The 23,669-nt window shown below is 47.5% G+C and overlaps 1 protein-coding gene across 7 annotated transcripts in view; it reads left to right on the top strand.

The window, feature by feature from the left end:
- Positions 1-23,669, top strand: part of SLC45A4 (solute carrier family 45 member 4) — a 204,481-nt gene that overhangs the window by 163,004 nt on the left and 17,808 nt on the right. For all 7 annotated transcript variants that reach the window (XR_008305729.1, XM_053243752.1, XM_053243757.1 and 4 more), the window contains 2 exons: positions 17,661-17,849; positions 22,815-22,994. Coding sequence is in view for 6 of the 7 variants with exons in the window: in XM_053243752.1 (XP_053099727.1) it covers positions 17,661-17,849; positions 22,815-22,994 (369 nt within the window). In the remaining variant the exon portion in view is untranslated. The remainder of the gene's footprint in view (positions 1-17,660; positions 17,850-22,814; positions 22,995-23,669) is intronic.

The raw sequence follows: 23,669 nt of genomic DNA, 5'->3' as shown, positions 1-23,669 counted from the left end.
CTAAGAGCACTCCAGTCTTAACAAGCAGGTTTCCTTGAGATACTGGCCATAATGCAGCTCCTCTGCATTACGAGGAAACCCAGCAGGCAGGACTGGGGAATGGCTGGTCACTAGGAGCAACCAGAGAACAATGGTGAGTGCCTGGGGTAGGGTGAGTGGGTGGGTTGGCACACTCTGGGGCCACCTTTTCAGAGCAGGGCTTCACGCTGGGCAAGGCGGTGTCCTGGCATCATGCCTGACTAATGGGTGGCTAAAGAAACTTGCCTGGAAGACTGTGTCAGCACAAGCACAGACCAGTGTTAAGTTAGCTGTCTTCTAATGCACAGATTCTCTGTACAGGTGTCATCACGCTGCGCCTTTATGCACATTGACTTGCTTATCTGCACTGCACAGCGATTTGGCTGCATGGTGTGAAATGTGGGCACGCTTCAGCCCTGCTGTCTGTGTCAACCTCTGATGCAGCAGAAGTGTCCTGTGAGTCAGAGCAGGGGTTCCCAACCTTTGGGCCCCCAAATGTGTTGGAACTACAACTCCCATCGTCCCCAGACACAATGGCCTTCAGTAGTTTATGGCCATGCTCCTCTATTTTTTTTTTAGCCTGGCCCCCTTCTAAAAGTGTGCCACCAGTCATCTGCTCCCCAGGTGAATAGACAAAGATTCTTGTGTGCACACAGCTTGCTGCTTTGGGTCAGGATCTGCACGCTAGAAGATGGTCTCAACTCTGGGAACAGAACAGGATCTGAACCAAATCGCCTCTACTAAAATTATACACAGGAAAGCACAAGGACAAAGCAACACCTCCAACTGTGCTTGCTCTTCAGTCTTCAGTGAAGTGATGGGGTAGTCAAGGTGCAGTCCTCTTTCTCCTCTCAAACAACGGAATGCGAGTCCATTTGGGTCTGCTAGTGCGGCGGGGAGCACCCCCTGACTCAGAGTCTACTCGCTTTGTAGATCTACATGCCTCTACGAAAGTGGGGCCTCACCCACAACTTGAAAATTACTGCTTTAAGCTTGCTTCCCATGCTTGGGCCCCCAGATGTTTTGGGACTACAGCAACCACCGTTCTCAGACACAGTTGCCAGAGGGATAATGGGAATTGTAGTCCAGCATCATCTGGGGACCAAGGATGGGAACCCCTGGTTTAAGAGATGTTTTCAATGGTGCAGTGGTGGCCATCTCCCTCCAGCCAATGCCTTTGGATGTTCTTGCTTCTGGTTGAGCAAGCTGGAGTGCAAGCAGGAGCCTGCCCCCCATCCTCTGAACGGCAGGCATGTTTGGTGGAGCTCCACCTCTCCCCTGACTAGGCCTGTGGCGGCCTCTCCTTCTCCTGTCCTGGTGTGCCATAAACTGGGCATGTACAGCTGGAGAGAGGACAACTCCTGAGCAGTTCAGAAGGTAGTGCTGCTGGTCTTCCTCTGCCTGCCCCCTTGAAATGTACACACAAGACTGGTGGGTGGTTACAGCCTTTCTTAGTGACCAGAGTGAAGCTGTTGCAGGACCGTGTTCCCCTTCAGGCAAGAAAATCCAAACCCCATCCACTAAACAGTTAAAAACTGCTTTTGTTGCCGGCGGGGGGGTGTTATATATACTGTTTTTTGGTCACCTTAAGTGGCACAGCATGGAAATGCTTGACTAACAAGCAGAAGGTTGCCAGTTCAAATCCCCGCTGCTACTATATCGGGCGTTAGTGATATAGGAAGATGCTGAAAGGCATCATCTCAGACTGTGTGGGAGGAGTCAATGGTAAACCTCTCCTGTATTCTACCAAAAGAAAACCACAGGGCTCTGTAGACGCCAGGAGTCAAAATCGACTTGACGGCACACTTCACTTTACTTTACCTTTTGTTGAAAAGCAAAAACATATAAATAATTCTGCAGTGTGCTAAAGTGAGTAGATTTCTCCATTTGCTGCTTTGGTATTGCCGAGGGTCAGAATGATGTAGGCCACTAAGGCCCTGTTATTTCCCTTGACCGCCTTCAGTTTCACGAGGCATTGCTGAACACGTGTTTGAACTTGTTCCTGCAGTCAAGAGGGCTAGAAGCTTGCTTTTAAATGAGAGCAGTCATTCTTAGGCAGCTGCAGGTGTCCCTTTTACCACTTTCTACACCTGTCTTGTACCATGTGCTCCTGGAGGTTCTGTGATCTATAGGCAGCCCTAGCAACTACCTGCTTTGTGTATCATATACATATTTTTCACAGATAGGTTTTGCATTACATAACCAGTAAAATCTGGCCTCTTAAAAAAAAATGAATACAGCAGCAGAACATCAACTTAGCTCTTGCCCAGTGCTATATGGGCTGATGGTAGGAAATGGCGTGTCTGTCCGGGTTTCGAGTGCCAAATGAAGAACAAGCAGATGGGAGAACTGACAGCTGCAGAAGGCCTCTTCCACTTGCATCTCACCCCTTTTCATCTGCAGCTGGGCCATGGGGCTCCCTTGCTAGATTCTCTGTGTGTGATTGCATCAGTCCTTCCAAAAGCATAGGCTCTTTTCCAGTGGTTCCCAGGTATAGGTCCCCAGGAGGTGTTGTTGGACTACAGCTCCCATGATCCCTAGCCCCAGTAGCCTAGTGATGATGGCATCTGTGGAGCCAAGCTTGGGAACACCTGCTTTGGTCAGAGGCCATGCAGCCTAACCCTGCTACATAGATGGCGCACAAAGTATTAATGTCTTCAGGAGTAAGAGACGGCACTTCAGCCATTCTCCCATCATCCATTCCAATTCATTCAAGCTCTTTACTTCAAAGGCAGGACGTTGCCTCTGTCACACTGAAGCTTGACTCAGGAGACATTCTCCTGCCCAGCTTTACCTAAGGCAACCCTTGTAGGAAGAGCAAAGAGCATTTTCAAAAAACATGTTGCTTTGCCATTTGCCTTACTTTGGAGCTTTTCCAGTGGACTTTAAAGCTCCCATTACTCAGCAAAACAGTTTAATTGCTCGCTTCGACACAGTGCTTGCTGCTTATTATATGAGTAAACGTAAAGTGTGCCGTCAAATCGATTTCGACTCCTGGTGCCCACAGAGCCCTGTTGTTTTATTTGGTAGAATATGGGGCGGGGGGTACCGTTGCCTCGTCTCGCACAGTAGGAGATGATGCCTTTCAGCATCTTCCTATATCGCTGCTGCCCGATATAGTAGCAGCGGGGATTCGAACCGGCAACCTTCTGCTTGTTAGTCAAGCATTTCCCTGCTGCACCATTAGGTGGCTGAGTAGGGTTGATTAGGGTTGCCATATTCTGGCTTTCCAAATCTGGGCGCCTAATTTGCATATTATGTAAATTTGCTGGAGAATAATGTCTGAGCAGAATAGTGACTGCACGTTTTGCTCCATAACTCCACTTCTACAAGGGCTAGAGCTTAGCTTTTCTTCTTCTTTTAATGAAAGCTGAAATCCAGGAGAATCTGGGTGGGCTAAGCAAGCTGGGTGAGATGCTTGAAATCCGGGTGAGACCCGGAATTTTGGGGGACATGGCAACCCTAAATATGAGGGAATTTATAAACTGAAAGTTGCTTTTGGAGTGTAATGAAAAGCAGACTTGAGGACTGCTGTGAAATGGCAACGAGGGCACACTACACACCGGCTGCTACTAGGACGACTTTTATTGGTGTTCCCTACACCTTTTGATTTTTTTAAAAAAAATCTTGCTCTGGTCAAAGGCACAGCTGAATGCTTTATGAACCAGCTGAAGGAAACCTCTTGTCAGGTTTTTTCTAACAAACATTGTTCCCATGGTTGCTGTTTCCCCTGAGAGGGACGCTCTTATTGGTGCCAGTGGGGAGCTACCCTCCTGGGACAGTGAGCAGGAGGGCCCTGATCCAGAGCATGGCAGCTGCTTCCTTGCCACACACACACCAGGGGCTGGCTGTTCGTACTGAACAAAAAAAAGTACAAAGCTTGGAGGAAGAGTGGGATATAAAGGTAAAGATACATTTACAATATAAAAAGTAAACATACTATGAGGACATTCTGAAGGCCCGGATTCTGCAAAGTGATCCCCAAATCCTCCAGGATGGGTTTGTGGAAGGCCGAAGATTATCAAGCTTGCCTAATCAATTGGATTTCCTGGGCTTTCTCGTGAAATTCTGGGAGAGAAGAAAGATCTTTGAAAATTGAAGCCTGGGATAACTTGATTCTGGTCTCCCCTGCTAGTTCTCCTTCCCCTATTGGCCATTGTGGCTGGGAATGATGGGAGTCATAGTCCCAACAGCCCCATTGTGACTGGGATGATGGGAGTTGTAGTCCCATCTGGGAAGCCACATTTAAGAACTTCTGCCCTACCCCTTGCCTAAACAAATGTGACCTTGTGTGGGGGGATCCAGCAGGAGGGAGGGCTTGCTGCAAGCAGGATAGATCTCCTTCTTAAGGCCTGGATTCCCCTGAGCATTCCTACTCGGAAACTAACTATAGTTGCCACTATTTCCCGGGCCAGTTCATTGAATTAGGAGGTATAGAAAACTACCTCCCATATCCCCTAGCAGGACATGATGCTTCTCAAGAGCATCCAGTCCTTAAAGGTTGTCGTCTGCTGCCTGTTGTTCCCCTAGAAAGCCTTCCACAAGGACATGTTTGTTAAGTGAGAGTTGGATTCTGGCCGGTGGGGCTGCCTGATGACAGAACTCCATACACAGAGTGGGCCTGAACACTGGAAGGACTTTCGGCTCAGCTTGTCATGGAGGGCAGGAATTCCAGAGTGAAGGAACACAGGCGCCCCCCCATTCTGATTTGGCCCCCATCTTTACTTTGAAAATCTGCTCACTAAGCAAAGAGGCACCTTTTTAAAGTGGAGATTTTCTTTATTGAGCAGGGGTATTCCTCCAGTGGCTGCTGCTGGTGTCTGTCTTATGTTTCTTTTTAGATTGTGAGCCCTTTGGGGACAGGGATCCATCTTTTACTTACTTACTTACCTTATTTCTTTCTCTGTAAACCACTTTGGAAACTTTGGTTGAAAAGAGGTATAAAAGTATTTGTAGTTGTTGTTGTCGTCGTCATCTGGCCACTTCTCTATGATGGCTGGCGGAAAGAAGGGGAAGAGATCATGCCTGTGTGCCACCGTGTGTGCTTCTATAAGGACAACACACTGTTGTGCATGAGTAACTCGGGAAGTGGGTGTGGAAATGGTGGCAGTCACGGCATGGACTGCGCCCCACCATGGGATGCAGACATCAGTTGTCGGTCACAAAAGCAGCTGCTGGTGTGGATGCAGCCTCAGTACATGACAAAAGGTGGCTGCTGACGCCAGCCACCAGGACACCCTGCGTGCAATGGCCTGTTTGCATTCAAGTGTCTGATCCTGAAAAGGAATGCGTCTAAGACTGACAGCACCCGAATCCTCCACATCATCAAGCAGATGTGTCCTGAGCAAGTGGCAATTTCCACTGCTGAGACTGTTTAGAGCTCCAGTAATTCAGCGGAATGGCCACACAGGGTGTGTGCCTGTTGCAAGGTCTCCTGCCAGATAAAAAGGATACACCCTGAGCAAACTGCAATTAAGCTGTGCAGCTCAAACACTCCTGGGCCCTTGCTGAGTAGCTTTCCACAAAAAGGGTGCAGTCAAAGATAGAGTAGATTTAGCCCTGCTGGTTTGCTTCTTTGAGCATGTGTCCAAAGACTGCAACCAAATCGCTTTGGTTGCAGTCTTTGGACACTCGAGTTGTCGAGTTCTTTTCACCTGTCAGGACTGTACCTCTGAAACTTAACTATGCAAAGAGCCAAGCTGAGCATGACTTCAGTTGTGCCACTGACCTACATTTTCCTCTTTCAAAATGTAACCAGCCCATGTGGGATGGCCAGTCCAGATCTGGGACCATGAGGGAGGTAGCGGGGTTTTGAGCCTACTTTCAGCCCCACTCCCAGTCTGGATCTGATGCCCCAGAAGTACTATTTGCCCTAGGGGGTGGGGAAGCTTATAGCACGTGTGGTGAGTTGGGGACCATGGCAAGGGCCAGGCTTAAAGCCCCCATATCCCCCACCACAGTCCCAATCCAGATTGTGTTACATTAGAAAAAGCAAGCGCCTTAGGGCCTACATTGTGTGGTTCAAGTCATCTCTAGATGGGTCCGAAGTGCTACCTGTATAGGGCTGAGAGTGCCACATTTTCCACCCGCATTCAGTTAAAATAGGTGTCTTGACAAGTAATTCTTTTAGTTTGCCATGGGATTGTTTAAGCCCATATGAAAATTTGAGGGGGCCTCAACCCCTGGGGCCCCCACCGCCCAATCTACATATGAACACCTGGGGAACATCTGGTTATCCTGTCCTTATCCTTTGGAGCAAGGTCATGGAAACACACATCATGCTTGGAAGGTGGTGATGGTGAAACAGTATACATGATGATGTCTGAACATAGGGGAACATTACTCTGTGTTGTAGAAAGGCTCAACTGAGCACAGGGATGCCATTTTCAGCAGCAGCACCGTGCTAATTGTACCATGAAATTCTGTCTGAAGACCCCTGTCTCTTCCCATCCTCTCATTGTCAGGGTTTGATGGGAAGGTTCTTTTAAGAGTGAGAATGCAGTCTAGCTTAAGTGTCTGCTCTTTGCGCTTCAAAGAGGTGTTCTGCCTTGCACTGGAGGCAGATCTGAGCAATATATTGGTCTACAACCGTAATAAAGTTCAGTTCTGTTCTGAGCCACTAGATTTTGTTTTTGTTTTAATGGAGAAATAGCATTTATGGTCTCAGCAACCCTCAGTGCAATCTGAGATCTGTTTTGCACTTAGCAGCTCTAATCTAAGTCTGCCCAACACCTTCTGCACTTCATCTTCAGACTGTTACGATCTGAAGTTTTTAGGTCTTCAGAGTCTCGCCCACCTTTTGCTCTTCCCTCTCCTCTTCATTTTGCTTGATGTTTGGGAAACTTGAAAGTTTGCTCACTATTTTGTGATATTTTTGGTGGTGGTGGTCCTAATAAAGGTCTATCCATACTTTGGCTTTTAGATTTTTTCCAGGGCTGAGCCAAAGATCCTCAGAGGGGAATTTTTGGATTGGATTTCTTGAAGGGCTGGTGGCAAAGTGGGCGCGGGGAGCCAAATTTACTTTTTTTTGGCAGGCTTCCCCCTTTTTGCCTCTGTGGCCAGTTTTGTGGTGGGTGTGGCTTTCCTGGCATTCACTGGCTGACTGCTACAACAATTTCTCCTGTGAATGACACTACCTCCTCATCATCATCCACACAGGCCATTTTGGGCCAGGGGTGTCAAACTGCAGCCTTCCAGGTGTTGTTGACCAACAACTCCCATCATCCCCAGTCTCAGTGGCCAGTAGCCAGGGATGATGGGAGTTGTAGTCCAACGGCAGCTGGAGGGTCACCCCTGTTCTGGGGCAAAATTGCAGCCACCAGCCACCACAAGGACCGTCACTGCTGCCACAGAGAAGCTCCTCCTTGAAAATCACCCAAGCGGCCCCCTGTTTTGCGGATGAGGTGGCAATGGGTGGCATTTCAGCTCAGCCCTAATTTCCCCCCTCAAAGTTCTGGCTCAGCTTCCTGCTAAATGAACCGCCCCACACACACACACACACACACACACACACACACACACACTTCTCACCCCCTCCCTCCATTCCTGCTTTGGTCCTGCTGCAGACTGAGCCGACAATGCTCCTCATGTTTCTGTAGGAGTACCCACAAGACCGGCTGGGAAGGGGGTGGTCCAGGGCAGAAAATGGGCTGCCACCTTGGCCTTTGGAGTTGGACCGCCTGAGATTTTTTCTTTGTCCCAGACGGTTGTCTGAGGGATCTTGTGTGGGGCTGGGATAGGTCAGCTTTCTTCCCTGTCCCTTCAGAGCTTATCTCAAAAGGTACACTAACAGTGACACGTGACGGGCAAGTTCTCCCTGGGAGCTTGTGACCTCGACTCTTTCTGAAGACTCAGGCGAACAATTTCCTGTGAACCACAAGCTCCTGGGATCCCACTATTGTTGCCCAGACATTGGGGTTTTTGTGTGTCTGGGGTGGGGGAGAACAAATAACACTTATTTACCACAGGCCCGTGTCCTGTTTGTTTGTAGCTTGCTGGGAAAGGCCGTTCCGGCTGAGTCTCAGCAGGAGCCGCGGCTGCAAACAAACGAAATTGTTTTCTGTTGATTTGTGTGGGACGTCAAAGCTGTGAGCAAAAGCAGGTTTAGAAAAAGCTACAATCAACTTCGCTTATCAAGGGTGCCTTTTTGTGACCTTTCTCCCCCCCCCCAGATTGTTTTCCAGTGTTTCCTAAATAACATCCAAGGGGAGGAGTAGCATTTCCCCCCTCAGGAGGTAAATAGGAAAAAGCCAAGCGCTGAGCACTTTCCGAATCATTCCTTTTCTGTGTTTTTGATTATGCAGTTGCAACAAGAACAATAAATCCTTCTAGTAAAGGGCAGCTGGTAAGAGGGTGGTAAGATGCAGCTTTTCTGGTCTGAAGGTGCCTAGATATATTAATTTTAAAACTGCCTTTGGCCACAAAACAGGTCACCGAGGTGGCTCACCACAATCTGCAGCAAAATACAACAACAACAACAACAACAACAACAACAAAATCAAAGAATTAAATAATAAGATTAAGGAGGCCAGAATCCGACGAAGCCCTTGTCCAACAGCTGAACCTCAGACGATCAAAGCACTTGTAGCAAACATTCCGAGAACATCGATGTGTTCATGCAGGAGAAGACACTCCGTAAGATTTCTTAAAATAACTCTGCTAAATCGAGAGCAGTTTGATTTAGACTTCTATCTCCACTGAGGGAGCCATCAAACAAGACCTCAGACTGGGATGGACTGCTCAGGTTAAGTGGGAAGGGACGAGAACTTGAATCTGAACTTCTTGCTCAAAGATGGGACTGCCCATTTGCCTCCCAGCCCCACTCAAGACAGTCTGTGCAATTCAGACTTCAAGGGGCGCCACACAACTTCAGATGAGTCAAGCTGGCCCTGAGCCTGAGGCAAGGGGGACTCCTTCCACCCACGAATGTGGAGATTGGCCCTATCAGGAGCGTGGCCAAAACCGTGCTCAAGAATAACTTTTTGAGGAGGGAAGGAGCAGAACTTATTTTCTGTCTCCCGGCATCCGTTTACACTTACTTTGAGATTTAGTTTAGTTTTACATTTATATCCTGCTGTTCCTCCAAGGGAGCCCAGAGCAGTGTACATGGCTATGTTTATCCTCACAACAACCCTGTGAGGTGGGTTAGACTGAGAGGAGTGACTGGCCCGGAGTCACCTAGTGAGTTTCCTGGCAAAACACGGATTTGAACTCGGAGAGGAGAGTTGGTCTTGTGGTAAGAAGCATGAATTGCCCCCTTGCTAAGCAGGCTCCACCTTGGTTTGCATTTGAGTGGGAGACTACCTGCGTGAGGACTATAAGATTTTCCTCTTAGGGAATGGGGCCACTCTGAGAAAAGCATACGTGTGCTCGCATGCAAAAGTGTCCAAGTTCCCTTCCTGGCATGTCCAAGATAGAGCTGAGAGAGACTCCTGCCTGCAACCTCGGAGAAGCTGCTGCCAGTCTGTGTAGACAATACTGAGCTAGATGGACCAAGGGTCTGACAGTAAAAGGCAGCTTCCTATGTTCCTTCCCGATCCTAGTCCAACATGCTAACCACTATACCACACTGATTGAAAGTTTGAGAAGTAGTAGTTAGGAGTTCTTGGGATTTCATCTCGAGCCTCCTGGATTTCAGAATTCAGCCAGCACACTATGCCTTTACCCTAAACATAAAGATCTACATTTAACCCCTCAAATCTTCACATGGCTTAAACCAGGGGTTCTCAAGGCAGGGTCTCCAGATGTGTGGGTTGGAAAATGTGGCATTCTCAGCCTTTTATGGCTGGTGCTTCTCCAAAGGCTAACTTTGCCAGTCTCCAAACAAGTGCATGTTCAAGTCAACAGCTGAAAGAACATTTCAAGTGGGTTTTAATTTTGTGCTTGGTCAGTTCAAATCAGATTAAAAGCCGTTTTACAAGCTAATGGTGTATAGAGTTCCTTTTCTTTTAGTTGCAGCCTGGAGTTCAGAGACAGAGTTCTCTTTTATCCTGCTCTATCTGGACCTAAATCCCTGGTCATGTTTTTTTCCATGTCAGATGAAGCGATAAAAGTAAGGGACTATTTGCATTACAAGCAGCATTCTGTTTATTTAGGAACACTGAGCTCCAAAAGCCACTTTTCGCTGCTGCTGCTGCTGCTGCTGCTGCTGCTGCTGCTGCTGCTGCTGCTGCTGCTGCTGCTGCTGCTGCTGCATCACTTGACCGAGATCCGAGTCATACTTAAGGCGAAGGGCCCCCAATGGTTTTCACTTTCGCTTCCACCAGCACTGGGCCTTGAGGATATACTGGGAGGAATTGGGTTCGCCTTTTCAAGGACAACTTGATCTGTATTTCTAGCGCTGTCCATTCTCCAGTTGTTTAGACTTGGCAATGTGCATCCTGCAGACCATAAAGTGGTTCCACACCTTTTGGTCTCGATGCACTTCACTGCTTCTGCATAGATCTGGCATAAAGATCCAGAGGATACTGAACAAGGACATGCCATACCAGTCGTTCCCAAACCAGAAGCAACTGACACCATATATGAGCCTGCCCACTAGCTCATCTCATCCAGTGAGGCCCTTTTGCCTGCCTTGATGGGGACACTGAAGCCGGACCTTTTATGTGGTGGCACCCAGCCTGTGGAACCTCCTGTTACCCCACTTGCCAGTGATCCACAGACATTTCTTGGACAAGGGTTTTTATCTGCTGCTTGAGAGTATTCTTAATTAGTCCTAATTTAGTTTCTATATTTAATTGCTGCTTTTTGTGGTGTATAGATTTTATTTATGTAATGTAATGTGTTTTCATACTGCCCCACCTGAGCAGCTCTAGGTGGTTTACAATTACATTCCTCTAACTAGATTCATTCTTTTATTATTATTATTTCTGTTGGGTGCGGTTTTCTCTTTCTGTCTGTTATGCATGCTGTCTTGAATGTCTCCTTTTTGGAAGTGGAAAGATGGGGTGTCTTCTAATAAAGTGAGCCTAAACGCCATCTGCACAAGTGGTTGCCTGTTGCATCTCTCCGACTGCTCTGGCCATGCCTCCTTTCCTTCAGCAAGTAATTTTGCCACCTCTGGTGCAGTTGGGTCTCTTAATTGCTCCCGGTGCAGACACACAGCAGAATTACCCCCTCCCGAGGAGGCTGGTCATTGTGCTCCTTCGACGTGGTCTTTTGCACAAATGGGCTTTGCTCATGTGCAGAGACCACGTCGGGAACATTGATTCCGAGCTTCTCAGCAGTCGTTTTGGCAGGAACCCCACCCCCAACCGCTCTGTGTGGCTGCGCCTCCACTCACCCCCTCAGTCTTTCGTCATCCTTCAGTGCTTCTGTTTGAGTCTCTGATCCTGGCTTTGCCTCCTTCAGCAGATCAGCAACTCTGAAAGAAACACGAGGGGTGGGCGGAAGTTTCCTCTGAGAGCAACTAATCTTTATCTTTAGCTAATCCATTTTTCCTCCCCATGCATAAGAATGCCCCCAGCTGTTGTAATGCCTCCTTGCACCTAATGCAGCAAAAGCCCTGCTGTACGTTCTTGCTCGTTTTGCAGCCTCAGGATATGGTGTGCAATGTCTCGTTGACATCATCTTTCTGAAGTTCTTGAACACTGCTTTTTCTGTAGTAATACATAAGGGGGAAAGGGTGAGAGAGGGAGGGTGTTGGTGAAGAGTTGGTGTCTCCTCCTACTTTGTTCCCATTAAGCACCCATGAAATCTATATACCTTATTAGCATTTTGTATCATCACATGTATCAAGACCTTCCAGTTGTCCCAAAAGGTTTGTTCTCTCTTCTGTGCTGGCAGTCCATAAGGAGCCGCAAGTGCAACTCTGCAGTGAAGTTGGCTCAATGCAGGACATTCCCCTTTCCAACACTGCAGTATCAGGATCTGTGAATGTATTTGTTTGTTTGTGCAAGCTGTGCCCGGGATAGTGGAGAGGACTAGTGGAATAAACTAAGCCCAGTGAGGAAACTGATGTTCCTGGGGCTTATGTTGGAGAGAATGCTATAAAAGGACAGAAGAGGTACAAACAGTAGCTACGTCTCTCTTAACTGCTGCTCCCAGAGACCGTGAATGAGGCGCCCGAGCTTTTTCTGAGTCTTTTTAGCAGCCTGCCCATAGACTTACAAATGTCTTTCCTTCTCTGCCCGTAGGGCCTGGAAACTTGCCTTTTTCTTTTATAGAAACCCACAGTATTTAGATTCTTCCATATGCTGCTAAACTCCATGCGGTATAGTGCAGTCACAGGCATGAGGATGTCTGCACCACGGTTCCCTCTTACAGTTACTCCCAGAATCCCCAAGCATAGGCCATTGTAGCTGGGGATTCTGGGAGTTGAAGTCAACGACATCTGGGAATCCCTGTTACGGGGAACACTGATCTGGACTGATCTGAAGATGGAAGAAGAAATGGTTGAGTTGGGTTGCACAGATGGGTTCATTGACTACTTGACACAGGGAAAGTACTGCCACTCTCAAGTGATTCTTACCATTGTTTACCAAGTTTTTGCCCCTGTCTGTGCTCCTTCCATCTAGGGTTGGTTTGCTCATTTGAACAGCCTGTACCAGTCCAGGAATACAGAAGTCAACCACTTTGGTTGAAGCAGGAACCTTCAACCTGTGGGTGGACAGCCCACCCGGCAGTTTGATCCGATTTCCATGGGCATAACAATGAGTACGGAAGAAGACTCCAGCAAGCGCTGACTTTTCTCTGGTTTCTCCCCATCCCCGTTATTCCTTCTCTCCCATCTGCCCTCTCAGGTTCTAAATGCAAATTAAAATTAAAAGCTGAAGGGTTTTCATTCTTTCAGGAGTCACATTTTCGTGCTGTATAATGTGGTATGCTGTCAATGCAGCCCTTCCTCTAGTTGCCAGAGAAACTCTAGGAACTGGCCTCAGAATCTCAGCTGCCGCTTCTTAAAGCCTGCTCCTCCACCAGGGTTGCACAACTTTGACCTTCCGTCTGTTGTTAGGCTACAACTCACACCATCCTCAGCCACAGTGGTTAACAGATAGGGATGGTGGGAGTTAGAGTCCAACATCTGCAGGAGGACTGAGGTCGCAGGCCTATGCCTCAGGGAGCCATTCAAGGTCATCTGAACGTTGTCTCAGCAAAACTCAGATCCAGAGTGGCTGGGCAAGGCCTCCAGGGCATGGGGGAGAAAGGGCAGGGCTCCCCACAGCCCCTGGCTGCCCCAGTGTGAGTGTCACCATCACAAGCACACGTGCCTCTGTGCCCTTCCATCTTTCCCCCTGTGCTGTTAGTCCGTAGTATGAATTCTCGATGGTTTTGAAACATTTTTGAAAAGGTGCATGATGCACAGCAAATAGCTTCACATTTTCTCTGTATAATTAGGAAGGTGGGGAGCTTCCTTTTTCCGAGTCAGACTATTAGTCCAACTAGCTCAGTATTGTCTTCACATACTGGCAGTGGTTTCTCCAAGGCTGCAGAGAGGAGTCTCTCAGAGGCCTATCTTGGAAAGGGGAGGGAGGGAACTTGGAACCTCCTGCTCTTCCCAGAGCGGCCCCATCCTCTAAGGCAGGGATTCTCAATGTTGGGTCCCCAGATGTTATTGGACTTCAACTCCCATAATCCCCAACCAAAGGCCTCTGGGGCAGGGGGTTATGGGAGCTGAAATCCAATAACATCTGGGGACCCAACGCTGAGAATCCCTGCTCTAAGGGGAAGATCTTACAGGGCTCACCATTCACATGCATCAGTGTAGATGGATTCAAAGGTGCTGTGGCATGCACATAGTTCTGCTTCTAAGGTCATGCTCCTTGACACACCTGCCTGAGGTTAAGCCCCCATGACCACAGTGGGACTTGCATCCCAATAAACATGCATCAGGTCATCACCCAGCATGTCTAGCTGCAGGAGGTTTGGGAAAGTCCAGCTGATTATGTCGCAGAGGCAGTCTGCAGGTGGATCCAATTTTGGTCTCTACTTTAAATAATACCCGTTTAGACTTCTCTAAACTGCTGCTCAAATTATCTCAGGCAGGGATAATCTCAGTTCCAAATACAGCACAGTAAGTTTAAGTGCTTGTTGATGACGGGTGCAAGGTCAAATCCTAGCCACAACCCAGCTGCGTGTATCTTTGGAAGCGGATGTTTTTACCTCCGTGGGATTGTCGAGATTGACCTTGGTGAGCTGATAGCTAATTAGGACCTCTCAGATGATGCTTTGAAGAGGTAAATTAAGCCTGGTGATTGTTGTTGTTGTTGTTGAAAAGGGAAAGGCTTTTTATTAAAAGTCCTCTCTTTAGCAGTTGTGCTGTCACCGGCACCATCTGCAGGCCAGAAGGTAGTATTGCACTTGTGAAATGCCTTATCCCTATTTTCTTTGCTCTTCTGCGTATTGTCCCTGAGAAATTCCAAAGAGAAAAGATGGTCATTCTCAAGCAGCAAAATAGCAAGCCTGGTGCATAAATATTTATTTACTGGCTTTATACACTGCCTTTATCCACAGAGGCTGAGCCCAAGAACAATCCTATCAACATAACAATATTGCTTCCTAAAAATAGTGCTCATACAACTACTTCTAACTACTTTAGAAGATGTTAAACACAATTGTTGAAAGAATTAGAGTCTGATTCAGATTTCTGGGGGACTTTGGGCCAGTCACACTCTCTCTCGGCCTAACCTACCTCTCTGGGCTGTTGTGAGCATAAAATGGGCGAGGGAGGGAGAACTGTGCCATGAGCCAGCGTGGTGTAGTGGTTAGAGTGCTGGATTAGGACCCAGGAGACCTGAGTTCAAATCCCAGCTCAGCCATAAAACTCTCTGGGTGACCCTGGGCCAGTCACTTCTCTCACAGCCTAACCTACTTCACAGGGTTGTTGTGAGGAGGAACTTAAGTATGTAGTACACTGCTCTGGGCTCCTTGGAGGAAGAGCGGAATATAAATGGAATGAGTGAATGAATGAGCTATTTAAAGGAAGGGTGAAATTTAATGAATGCAATTAACCTCTATTCATCCCAGGTCTTGGAAGGCTGACCTCTGGTGTCTTTTTTTCTCTCCTGCAAGCCATTTTTGCAATTTTTGAGAGAAAGAACCTCCAGCTTTGCCAGCATCCCAAACAAGATAATTTTGAATAATTTTGCAATACTTTTCAAAAATCGTAGCATAGCCCTTGCTGCGGTTCAGCTCTCAACAGGCCCACCATTCAGGCCCAGTGTGCATGAAACACTTCCTGCTGACCAAACTGTGGCCAAGCTACACAAAGTGCCCCCCAGGTTTCCCCGCTTATCCTCGCTCCTCTTCCTCTCATCTCCTTTGGGCATCTCCCCCACACCCCACCCCCCACACACCCCGCCAGCACCCGACCCCAGCTTCAGTTTCAGCATTAGGTTGCAACTGACCCAGGTTGCCATAACGTCTCCATTTGTAACCCTCTGGCTGGGATGGGGCAAGGCAAGGTTTTATCACTGCAGAGGTATTTGAGAGCGCATGAGCAACATCTACATAATGCACCAGTGCTCAGGGGACCACACTTCACCACCTCTCAACACAGCTCGGATCTCTTCTGAATGTCACCAGGAGCTCAACCCCTGGGGGGGGGAACCTTCTCAGAACTCTGCAGTGGTTCATACACGTGACATCTTGGTGCTATTAGTGTCTTGAAGCTCCTGACCTCTCCAAAGATTGAATCTTTGCACAGCCCCAAATGCTTAGACCACTCTTAGCTGTTGCCTTCCCTTGTTGCATTTGTTTGATTTATAATGTTATGCTGCAGTGTGATTAGCATTACTCTGTGATGCCAGTTTGAATAATTATAATGCATGTGGGGGTTTTTTAGCCCAAGCCCACCTCACTAGATATATAGGGAACATATGACACTGCCTACGGAGTTTGACCATTGGTCCAGCTAGTTAAGTATGTCCGCACCGGCTGGCAGCAGCTCTCTGAGGTTTCAGTCAGACCCTGTAACTTGAGATTCCTCCGTTGGAGATACTAGGAATTGAACCGGGGCTTTCTTGCATGGAAAGTAGGCTCTGCCACTGAATTGTGGGCTTCCCCTCCCCATGGCGAAATCCATAACTGGAATTTGAACCAATCATCTTAGTTTAACACTTCACCGTGGGCCTCAGTGTCATATGCTAGGTAGAAGTGAAGTTTTGCACCATCCTGAGGAATCTAGCCAAATAAAAGTATTATACATGTCTGAAAACAGGATGCTATTCTGTGTCCCCCCAGGCTTACAATCCAAATGGGAGAAGGGCCATGAACAGTGTCCTCTAATTTCTTTCATCTGTGTGCAGAATGAGTTTTGTTCTGGGTGGCAGTATCAAGGCAGTGTGTGCGCACTTGCATTCGGAGTAAGGCCTTTCTGATTCAAGCTGAGCGGACATCAGAAAATGTGTGAGCGCGTGCACATGCGCACACCTTAGAGGGAACAGTGGGCACGAACCTCCAAACCCTCCTTCCCCCTCCCTCCCCTGCCATGAACACAGGTACAGCCACCTGTATGAATGTACAATCGAGCTCACATGTCCAGCCAAAACGTGAACAGCCAAGCAGAAAACCTAAAGAAGTAGCCCAGCTGCAGTGAAGTCCTCATTGAACCTTTGTGGCTCCAGACCTATAGTTGGGACATAAGAATGTAAAAAGAGCCTTGCTGGATCAGGCCCAGGGCCCATCTAGTCCACCTCTGGGAAGCCTACGAGCAGCAGATGAAGGCATGCCCTCTCTCCTGCTCTTGCTCCCCTGCAACTGGTGTTGAGAGGCATCTTGCCTCTGAGGCTATTAGTGCCCTATAGCCCTCAGACTAGTAGCCATCGACAGACCTGCTCTCCAAGAATTTGTCTAAGCACCTTTTAAAGCCATCCAAACTGGTGCCTCCCATGGCAGAGAATTCCATAAATTCTGTGCTGCGCCTTTTGTCTGCCCTCATTTTCCTGACCATCCGTTTATGGGATGACTCTTGGATCTAGTGTTGTGAGAGAGGAAGTAAAACGTCTCTCTGTTCACTCCCTCCACACCATGCATAATTTTATAGAGTCTCTCATGTCTCCCCTTAGTTGCCTTTTTTCTGAACTAAAAAGCCCCAGAGGTGCTCTCACTCCCTGAACATTTTGGTTGCCCTCTTCTGCACCTTTTCCACTTCCACAATTTCCTGTTTGAGATATGATGACCAGTTAGCAAAGCTTTGCCTGTTACCTCTGTTGATGTGTCCATTGCAAGACCAGCATTTTGGTTTTACATGAATCAGTACAAGGAAAGGAATTTGTCCAACTTGAGACTTCAGATAACACCTTTCACACTCTTTGTAAAAACTGTGCAGTACTACTAAGGACAAGACATTTCTCTTTTCGCAATAAAATCTCTACCTGTTCTTCTGCGCCGCCCCCCCACCACCAGTTCTGATTCTACCCCACAGAATATACATGAACATGACATGCAAGTATGACATGACAAGACTGTGGGCAGAATCCAGACGAAGTTAGTCATGACTAAGTCCCACTGAAATTAATGGGGCTTAAGTTAGTCATGACTATTTTAGTCTGGATCCTGCCCAGTGTGCATTTGGGGAGATTCCTGCTTGCCTATTCAGTTCGTTCTTTGCAAGGTGGGGGATTCTCTATCAAACGTTCACTTTCCAGAATGTAAGCAATAACCTCCCTCTCTCTCTCTCTCTCTTTTTAATTGTCTATCTTTAGGTCTTCCTGAACAGTACTACAGCCTCACATGGTTCCTTAGTCCAATCCTGGGTCTGATCTTCACCCCTTTGATAGGTTCCGCTAGTGACCGCTGCACTCTCAGCTGGGGCCGCCGGCGGCCGTTCATCCTTGCCCTCTGCATCGGTGTCCTCTTTGGCGTGGCCCTTTTCTTAAACGGCTCCGTGATCGGTAAGTCCCCGGGGAGGGTTGCATGGAGTGCTGCAGCGGTGCCGTGGACTCAGCCGCCTGGGATGCCGGTGGGCAGGTTGTCCCAGAGCACTTTATGCTTGCGGAAGGGCCTTGGACTCCTGCTTCCCGGCACCTGGATTCTGCGCTTGGCATAAGCGCGCCTCTGAGTTGCGCATTTTAATTCTGTGGCATGGCTTCCTTGGTGTGTGCAGGATCTTCAGACTGTCTTCATATAAGCTGGGGGTGGGATCCAGATGCTACGTAGGAACATCGGGAGCTGCCTGATCCCTAGTCAGACCCTTGGCCCCAGAGCCAGCGTGGTGTAGTGGCTAGAGTGCTGGACTAGGACCGGGGAGACCCGAGTTCAAATCCCCATTCAGCCATGAAACTAGCTGGGTGACTCTGGGCCAGTCACTTCTCTCTCAGCCTAGCCTACTTCACAGGGTTGTTGTGAAAGAGAAACTTAAGTATGTAATACACCGCTCTGGGCTCCTTGGAGGAAGAGCGGGATATAAATGTTGTTATTATTATTATTATTATTATCGTCATTATTATCATTATCATTATCATCATCATCTACACTGGCTGGCAGCAGCTCTCCAAGGTTTCAGGCAGAAGTCTGTCTCGGCCCTAGCTACAGATGCTGCCAGGGACCTTCTGCACGCTCTACCACTGAGCTGTGGCCCCATCGCCGTAAGGCAAGGCTGCTCAACTCTGGCCCTCCTGCAGATGTTGACCCACAACTCCCATCATCCCTGGCTATTGGCTACAGTGGCTGGGGATTATGGGAGTTGCAGTTCAAAAACAGCTGGGGGGCCAAAGTTGAGCAGGCCTGCCCTAAGGGGAGTATCCAGAGCAGGCAGCGCTCACCTGTATTTGCCCATTCAAATGCAAACCGAGGTGATCCCTGCTTAACAAAGGGAACAGTTCATGCTTGCCACCGCAAGGCCGGCTCTCCAGAAAAGACCATGGTTCATGAAGGGCCAATACACACTTTTATTTGTGTATCAAAATTTGATTTGCACACAGCGTCCTCCGTCCCACCCGCCCCCCTGTAGCCCCCAGAAGCTCCTGAAAAGGGGCCCTCTGCAGTGGCGTGGGCAGCTGGCGGGGAGAGAGCTTCCATTGGTGGAGCTTTTGCTAGTGGAAGATGGCTCTGGGTCTTTTGAGAGTCTCCTTCCTTCCTTCCCACCATCTACTCTCAGCAACAGCATTTGGGGCTATAGAGAGGAGGATGGGGGGAAGAAGAAGATGGCTTGCCCTAATGCTTTCCTGCTCTGGCACCACAGTGGATGCTAACCAGTATTTTTTTTTTTCCTTCAGGCATACCCCTAAATATTTTCAAATTGCTCTCTAAAAATATCACATTCAACGGACATGTTTGGCAGCCATGTACACATACAGACACTCTTATTAGGAAGCCATGACTGGTTGTAATTCCCTACTGAGGCAGGTAAAGCCTAGTGGCTTACCTGAGTTTCTCCCTGTGTAATACGTGAAGTTCAAGTTGCCTTAAGCCATTCATTCAGAAACCCCTCCCCTCCCTGTCATATTTCGAAGCATTCCCGTTCTTCCTTGATTGCACCTTCACAATTTCTCTGAGCTAGATTAGGCCAAGAGAGTGCAACTAGTCCTAAAGCACATTATTGGGGCACAGCATGGTTGGTGGGGGCCCCAGGACAAAAGTGAAAATGGGCCTCTGCCCCCCCCCCCTTCCCCCCCCTTACATCTTTGCTGCAGAATAACTATGAAGACATAGTAAAAAGCAAAGCATCCTCAGTACGCCCTTTCTCCCACTCCTGTGCAGAGAATATCACACACTCCCCATTCACACACTTGCCCATGGGCATTCCATTGGCCCGGGGAAGTCTTTTTAACATGTATACCTACTACCAATATATATACCTCCTGGAAGGGGCTCACCCTCCCTCAGTGGCCCCCCACCATATAAGTATAGCTGTGCCCCCTGCACATTATGCATTTCACAGCTGAGTGGAAGCTCAGATCCCGATTTCCCAAGTCGAGAGTTGTGTGCTTGAATTATGGTGGTCGAGGAAGGCTCCATTAATGAAACCCACAAGCATATCTGTTGAAACCACCAACGTCCCAAGCTCCGTCCTGACCTTTGTTTCTTTCTTATTCAAAGCTCCGGCCATATTTAACACTCGTCATGGGCATTTTTTTGCAAGCACACCTTCCCATTAATACAATGCTTGCCGGCAACGTATTCGTAGTAGCAAAAATGAATGCAGACAGCTCTTGGCATGGGAAAACTGTAGGAACCTGTTCACAGGGAAATGTTTCCTGTTGTGCTCTGATTTCCCTTTAATGCATATCTAGCAAACACATCCTGTTTCCAGCATTATTTGAAGTGGTGGTGGGGGCAGATCTTTTCACTTTTTGTTGTTCTGTTCTTAGAGCCTGTATTGAAGGAAGAAAAAAAAAAGATCACAGCAATTTCACAGTAATTTGTTTATCAGATTACTAAAGTAAAGGGGGGGAAGAATAACTTTTTCCTTGTCCCTGTCAAAGCTGTTAGAAACACCAACAATCTGGGGAAACAATAGGAGCTGGGAATTTACCATCTTTGGGAATGAGCCTCTCTTTTCGTAGCCACATTTTGTCTGGAGAAAGAGGACTAGCAACCCTGTTTGTGCCACTGGTCATTCTGTAGGGCAGAGCAGATTTGACTTAGCAGGAATGCTTCTGCTCGTAAAAGACCCCTGGAGGCAAAGAAAAGGGCACAGGTTGCCATTAAAGACTTCCTTTGCCTCTTCCCCACAGTGGACTTCTTAAGCCAAGCATTCTCAAACTTGGGTCCTTGGATATTGTTGAACTACAACTCCCATCATCCCTAGGCACAACAGCCAAAGTCCCATCCTCCCAAATGATGAAAATTGTAGTCCAGCAATATCCAAGGACCACGTTTGAGAAATCCCTGCATTAAACCTATTAAACCCACAAAGCCCTAAATGTCTTGGGTTACCTGTTTCCACCTTCTCATTCTTTGAGTTTACTTGAGGCCTTTCTTCGGGTACCTCTGTCTACTGAAGGTCAGCAGATCATTAACAAGGTTCATGTCTTTGGAACGCCTCCACCCCTCCACAGAGCTGTGCACCTGGCACCTTCTCTTGTGAGCTTTAGGCACTAGGTGAAAACAGTTTTGCTTGTCCGAGGCCTTTTAATGCAGCATATTTGAGTTGTTTTTCATTGCTTTGGGATATTCTGTGCTTTTGGATTATTGCTGTGTTCCTGGTTCTAATTTTTAATTGGTTTATATATTCAGGGGGTGGGGGGATATGTTTGATTATGTTTTTGTGTGTTTAATTTGTAAACTACCTTGGCAGGGTAAAATATATACTTTTAGTCCATTAATATACATTTCTATCCCACCCTTCAAATTAAATTTTCCAAGGAATTTATTGTTACTCAATGCAATGTTACAACAAGGCAGAAAACAATAAAATACAAACGCACCCTTTTAAAAAATGCACTAGTATCAGTAGCTTCAAGTTACTGTTATAAAAAAATTAATCAATCTCATTCATAGAGATTTAAAGTTCATATAAAAGTCCTGGAAAAGTGCAGGAGTCTTTTGATGCCAGAAAGGTAGCAAAGTGCCCTCCAAGTGACTCCCTTGGCAGAACATCCCACAGCCTGGGCATCGCCACCAGGAAGTCTCCATACATCCTTGCCAACCGTTGCACCTCTGACAACAGAGACGGGCCTCTACAGATGATCTTGGTATATAGACTAGCTGACAGGGAGGCAGGTGATCCTTCAGGTGTGGGTATGGAGACAGACAATCTTTCAGAGTACAGGTGGGCTGATGTGGACCAAGCAGTGCGCAGTTCCAGCGCATGCAGGGCTTTAAAGATAAACACCAGCACTTGAACTGTGCCCAGACGTAGACTGGGAGCCGGCATAGCTCCTGCAAACACCGGCAAGAGATGTTCCCAATGTCTAGTCCGAGACAGCAGCCTAGCAGCCGCATTTTGAATGAACTGCAGTGTCCAAACAGTCTTCAAAGGCAGCCCTACACACAGTACATTGCAGTAATCTAGCCTGGAGGTTACCAGAGCACGCGCCCACCAACTTTAATCTCTCCGATCAATTAAAATTTGACTTGCAGACTAGAATCTGGATCTCTTCATGTTGCTTCACACATGCCCAGGGCTTTCTCCACAACTGAGGGCTAGATACTTATTTTATTTATTTTTTTATTTATTTTTGTTTTACATTTTATATCCCGCTCTTCCTCCAAGGAGCCCAGAGCGGTGTACTACATACTTGGGTTTCTCCTCACAACAACCCTGTGAAGAAAGTTAGGCTGAGAGAGAAGTGACTGGCCCAGAGTCACCCAGCTAGTATCATGGCTGAATAGGGATTTGAACTCGGGTCTCCCTGGCCAAAAACAAATCAAAAAGTTCTGATTCTGTGGCAATTTCCAGAACCTGCTTTTGAGAATGCATCCGCCACTCTGTGGTGTGACTGCAGCCATGCAGATTTCAGCATTTCCGTCTCTTTCTTTTTGATTAGTGTTTTCACAGGTTGTGTAATTCTTTTTGAGCTCCACATCAGCCTCTCTGTCCTCCTCAACCTTTCTTTCTTCTGCATTTGTTATTTCTTGTCGGTCTTTCCAATAAATGGTAACTCATACTTTATAAAGGCACAAAGCATGCTTTGCGAAACAGCATTGCCATCACTGTCTGTCTGCTGAACGTAAAGCATTCCCCCTTACCCCGGCTTAGCACAGCTGGGTTTCAGGGTGGAAACGGCCATTTTAACAGGTGGAGAAAGACTCCAGTGGTTATCTTGGCAACCAGCCTGTTGAAGAAACGAATGTTTTCTTTTCTTTTTAAATAACTATTATTTTGTTCTTGGATTGGTTCTTTACCAAAAACAAAGCAGACAACCTGAAAAAACTCCAACCCTCCTGTTTTGGTCCCTCTTCTTCTGCACCAGGTCTAGCCATCGGAGATGTCCCAGACAAGCAGCCAATCGGCATTGTTCTCACTGTGCTCGGGGTGGTCGTCTTGGATTTCTGTGCCGACGCGACAGAGGGACCGATCCGAGCCTATCTGCTCGACGTGGTGGACAGTGAAGAGCAGGACATGGCTCTCAATATCCATGCTTTCTCAGCTGGTATGTTGTTCCTTTCATCTCTCTAACTAGATCTAGGTATAGGTATATTTATATACTACCTGATATGTACATCTCCAGACAATGTACACAACCAATATAAAACAGAGTAAAAGCAAAACAATTTCACAGAATAAAAAGTTAAAACAGTCTCGTGGGGTAAAAAGAATTAAACAGTTTACAATTAATTTCAGTTAAAAGCCTGAGAAACAGGAGTGTCTCATGGGTCTTCCTAAAAGCAAACAGAGAAGGAGATGCTCTTATTTCAAGAGGGAGCATATTCCAGAGTCCCGGGGCAGCCACAGAGAAGGCCCAGTCCTGAGTTTCTACCAAACGAGCCGGAGGCAACCATAACCAGACCTCTCCAGATTATTTTAATAGGTGCCAGGTTTCATGGCAGAGAAGGTGCTCTCTTAAATAGCCTGGACCTAAGCCGTTGAGGGCTTTGTAGGTACTTTGTATTTTGCTCCGAAACATATTGGCAGCCAGTTCAGTTCTTTTAAAATCAGTGTTATGTGGTCCCTTCGGGTTGTCCCAGAGATCAATCTGGCTGCCACATTCTGTACCAGTTGTAGTTTCTGGACTACATACAAAGGCAGCCCTATGTAGAGTGCATTACAGCAGTCAAGCCTGGATGTTACCAGCATATGCTCTACTGTTTTAAGGTAATTTACCTCC

Source organism: Hemicordylus capensis, chromosome 4 (assembly GCF_027244095.1).
Source record: "Hemicordylus capensis ecotype Gifberg chromosome 4, rHemCap1.1.pri, whole genome shotgun sequence".
Classification (NCBI taxonomy): Eukaryota; Metazoa; Chordata; class Lepidosauria; order Squamata; family Cordylidae; genus Hemicordylus; species Hemicordylus capensis.
Note: the sequence above shows the minus strand (reverse complement) of the source record. Positions and strands in the feature narration are given on the sequence as shown.